General features: G+C 45.2%; 1 protein-coding gene across 1 annotated transcript; it reads left to right on the top strand.

Annotated features, from left to right (window-relative positions):
• Positions 1-1,451: 1,451 nt before the first annotated feature.
• On the top strand, positions 1,452-4,353 carry LOC103781673 (natriuretic peptides A). The gene is made up of 3 exons (XM_008949393.1): positions 1,452-1,659; positions 3,482-3,767; positions 4,019-4,353. Exons 1-3 carry the CDS (start codon positions 1,540-1,542, stop codon positions 4,033-4,035), a joined length of 423 nt encoding a protein of 140 aa, XP_008947641.1. The 5' UTR covers positions 1,452-1,539; the 3' UTR covers positions 4,036-4,353.

Here is a 4,353-nt window from a genome sequence, read left to right as displayed (position 1 = left end):
CTTTCTAGTATAATTTTGGGAGCTGATCATGTGAACAGTGTGTGCACATGTTTGTACACAAACACCATGTTAAGACATTGAAGCCATGAGAAATATTTTATCCATCTATTGTCATCTAGAAACCGTAGTCAGGAGATTCTTTCAAGATCTATATTTGTATTAAAAGTCAGCAAATGATTGCTGGACTGACATAGTCAACTTACCAATATATTCATTCTTGTTTCAATTTAGAATAACAAGAAACACTAGGAAAATGCCAGATGAGCAATATGCTTCACAATTCAGAACTCCCCTGTAATAAAGATTCATTTTTAGTTGCACTACATGCACAAAGGCAACGCTGGAAGAGGAGTTTGCAGCAAACAGCAAATAGTTTCTTACTTAAGCATAGGCAGGTTTTAGCTAGCCTTGAAAACGACAGCTTTCAAAGAAACAAATAAATAAATACTTTTAGGTTTTAATCTATTAAACAAAACGTTTCCTTTTAACCCTTCACAAAAGACACATATACCCAAATTCCATCGTTCTTCCCTGGGGCCAGATTCTGCCACCTTTGCTGAATAAGAGCAAAAGCCATCTAGCTAAAATCCTCATCCAGCAAGTTGTTTTCTCTTGTATGACAATCCAAAAAGACTATTCCTGAACGTGACCAACTCTTGGTTAAATTTTATTGATGTAGGGTCAAGCCTTTAAAGAAATCCCATGAATTTAAACCTTTAGCTGTTAATAATGACTCCTATTCACAGTGGTGCTGGAGTCGGTTGTCAGGGGGGGCTGGAGGAACTCGGTGTCCCTGTGGAGTCCCTCTGGAAGGTCTCATCTGTATTGAGGTGCAGATTGGGGTGCCTCTGTTGTTGGCAACATATAAAGTCTCCACGGTGGTATCACCTCAACAGCACTGGGAGAAGAGAAGTGGCCCAAACCTGGGAGTTTCAGCACACCCCATGGTATGTGGTGGCTGGGCAGATTCCATAAATAGAAGGCAAGTGTCCATAACATTTTAGGTGTCCTAAAAGTGGATTTATCTTCAGCCTTTACTCTCCACCACATACTCAGCTGAAAAGCCTATTGTTTTCCCTGTAAAAAATGATTTCCCTGTGGAAAGCTTCTAACTGAGCAGACTTTAGAGCAGCTTCCCATCTCTGTAAATCTGACCATAGGGGTCTCTTGAAAGAAAATTGCTAAGAATTTCCAACTGGACTGTGTAATCACAGCTCCTGGTATCAAGAGGAGGGGGAGTGACATGAAATCACTGACTTGTGACATACATTCCTCAGCAGCAGTGGCTGCTGCCTAATGACAGCTAATAAAGGGAATCTTCCCTTGACAGGGCTGCGTGCCTGCAGTGGGACTGGAATGTGCCCCAGATAAACCCCCTGATAACCTAGGAAGCAGAGATCACACCCCAAGAGTATAAAAGACAAGCTTTGGAAGGGAGAGGATAGAACGAGGAAGAGAGAGACCTAGGAAGAGAGAGACCTGAAGAGACATCTCAGAAGAATCAGCTGCAGCTTTCCTATTCCCAACGCAGCCGGCGCCATGGACACTAAAGGCACATTTTCCTGTGGCTTCCTCTTGCTGCTGCTCCTCCAGCTCCAGTCCAGCAGAGCCAACCCTATCTACAGCCTCAGCCCTGCCAAAGAACTGGCCAGCATGGAGGTGAGGACTCTCTTCTTTTGAAAAGTTAAACTTTTGGGGTTCTTAGCAGAGCGTGAGTCGGTGGTTTTGCCTTTCCTTTGTGTGATGGGATAGCCACGTTGGAGAGCACACGCTGGGGGATAAAGTCTCAGCTCTTCACAGGGGTTCAGAGAAGCTCCACAGAGCAATATCCTCCAGTGCTGGGTTCACTTGAGTGCCTGGGTAGCAGAGGGAAACAAAATTCTGATGTTGTTGTGGGATCTCTGCTTTGGGTTTTTGGTTCTTTTTCTCTTAAAGATCCACTGGGAGCAAAGTCCCAGAGAGGGAAAAAGTCACCACAGGAGCTCCATGAGAGCAAATAGAAAACTTTCCTGTTTATCCTACTAAATGGCAGGAGAAGTGAGGCAGGACAGCTTAGGGGATTTTAAAAGAAATGGCTGCAAGTGGATGGGGGATGAGGAGGTGAAGTGGAGCACCCGAAGTCATGCTTTCAGAAAAGCTGCTAGAGGAATAGTATCATTCAGTGTGACTCCTCCAGGAAAGCTTCTGGAGCTGTCAAATTACCCAGGGCGTGTTTGAATGCAGGATAGAGAACATCCATTTCTGCAGCACAGGACAACCTTCAGACTGAGTCTTGCAAGATGAAATCTGAAAGCTCAAACCTGTCCTTGGACTGGTAGCCAGCGACCAGCTTCTCCCAGCACCCAGCCCTGAGAACAGGCTCCCTACGATGACTAGGACAGTGTCACCCAAAGCTAAACCTGCCCCACGCCTCCAGGCTCTTTCCAGCAGCTGGCCAAGAAGAGCTGTTTCCAAATGCAGCCACTGGCAAGCAAGCCATAAGGCTCACACCTCCCCACAAGCAGACTTCTAGAGATGGACAATCAGGTTCCTCTGATTGTTTGAGCTGCCCTTGAGGAGGTTCTCTGACCCTTGTTGCACAAAGCTTTAAGAATTACAGAGAATGGTGCCCAGGAAGAAGTCACAGAGCAGATATAAATCTAGCAAACAGGGATTTCCAAGAAGATGAGTGTTACTTTAAGGAGAAGCAACCTTGAAAACACTAACAGCTTCTTCAGGTGATGTCCAGTGAAATAGCCAAGGGTGACAAGCAAGCAGATAGTCTTAGTCAAAAGAAAAGAAGAGAAAGAGAACTGCTGGCAAGTAGCACTGCTGGCAGCTTCTGAGAAGGTTCTCTGACCCTTGTTGCACAAAGCTTTAAGAATTACAGAGAATGGTGCCCAGGAAGAAGTCACAGAGCAGATATAAATCTAGCAAACAGGGATTTCCAAGAAGATGAGTGTTACTTTAAGGAGAAACAACCTTGAAAACACTAACAGCTTCTTCAGGTGATGTCCAGTGAAATAGCCAAGGGTGACAAGCAAGCAGATAGTCTTAGTCAAAAGAAAAGAAAAGAAGAGAAAGAACTGCTGGCAAGTAGCACCTTCTGAGAATCAGGAGTGGGCTGTGGATTCAGAGATACCTGGAGATTGTGGTGGGTTGAGGAGTAGCTCCCTGTGCAACTCAGACCTTGCTTTTTTTCCCTGCCAAGAGCTCTTCCAACCTTGCCAGTAAAACAGACTTTGGTTTCAAGGAGCTATATGCATCTCTGAGCTAGAGTCACTCATTAGTGGAATTCATGTGAAGAGGGGAGGGAATTATGACAGGAATTCGTGTGACTGCAGAGGATGGAGCTCAGGTACCACCAGCAACCCTGGGGTCCAGCCTGGCAGTCGCCCTAGGGCTGGCTGTAGGACCACTGATGGATGCAGAATGGGATAACCAGAAGAGCTGGTAAATAACCACAAAATTAAGTTTCATTAAATTAATCCTTCTCTTATAGGCTCTGCTGGAGAGACTGGAGAATAAGTTTGCAATGATTGAAGCCCTGGAGTCCAATCCTGACCTGCAAGATCCCAAAACCCAGGAGGAGATTCCAGCAGAACTCGTCGATGAGAGCGACGAGCAGAAGGCCGACCCCAGGCTAGCACCCAGCACCCCTCTGTCCTACAGGGACCCCTTCCTCAAGAGACTGAGGGGGCTGCAGATGCCCAGGATGATGAGAGATTCTGGCTGCTTCGGGAGGAGAATCGACAGGATTGGCTCCCTGAGTGGCATGGGCTGCAATGGTGAGTCCTGCCCCTGGCACCCCCCGGAGCAGGGCACACCCAGGCTGGGTGGTGCAGCAAGGGAGGGGGGACAGGCTCTCCTTTAATGAGACAGAGTTTGAGAAAAGAATTCATTTTACCCTAATATTTAAGCTACTAGTGATTTCCTAAAAGAAACGTGTCTTATTAATTTGGTAGGAGAAAGTACTGCTGGGGATTATACTGAGAGAAAACCAGATTCCAGTAACACTCACTTCATGTTTGACTTGCAGGTTCCAGAAAGAATTAGGACAAGCTCCTTACACCCTGCTCTGAAGAATGCTTTACAGAACCCATTCCTCCCACGATGCTTTCCATGCTCTTCAGCAGAAAGTTCTTCCTATTTCTATTTATTTATTTATTTATTTATTTGATTTTTTTTTTTTTTTTTAAAAAGACATTTCTTACTCTAGCACCAAGAGACCATCTTTAAATAAAACTAACACGTTAACACATCTCTGCTGGACCTCTCTCCTGTCTGTTGCATTAAAATTTCTTGTATTTTCCTAAAGTCAAAAGCCTGTTTTATTGGTACTGTGGTACCCACAAGGCTGCATCTTACACAAGA

The sequence above is a fragment of the Merops nubicus genome, unplaced genomic scaffold (genome assembly GCF_000691845.1).
Source record: "Merops nubicus isolate BGI_N331 unplaced genomic scaffold, ASM69184v1 scaffold6411, whole genome shotgun sequence".
In the NCBI taxonomy this organism is placed as follows: domain Eukaryota; kingdom Metazoa; phylum Chordata; class Aves; order Coraciiformes; family Meropidae; genus Merops; species Merops nubicus.
The sequence above is the reverse complement of the archived record's forward strand: the minus strand, read 5'-3'. Positions and strand labels throughout refer to the sequence as shown.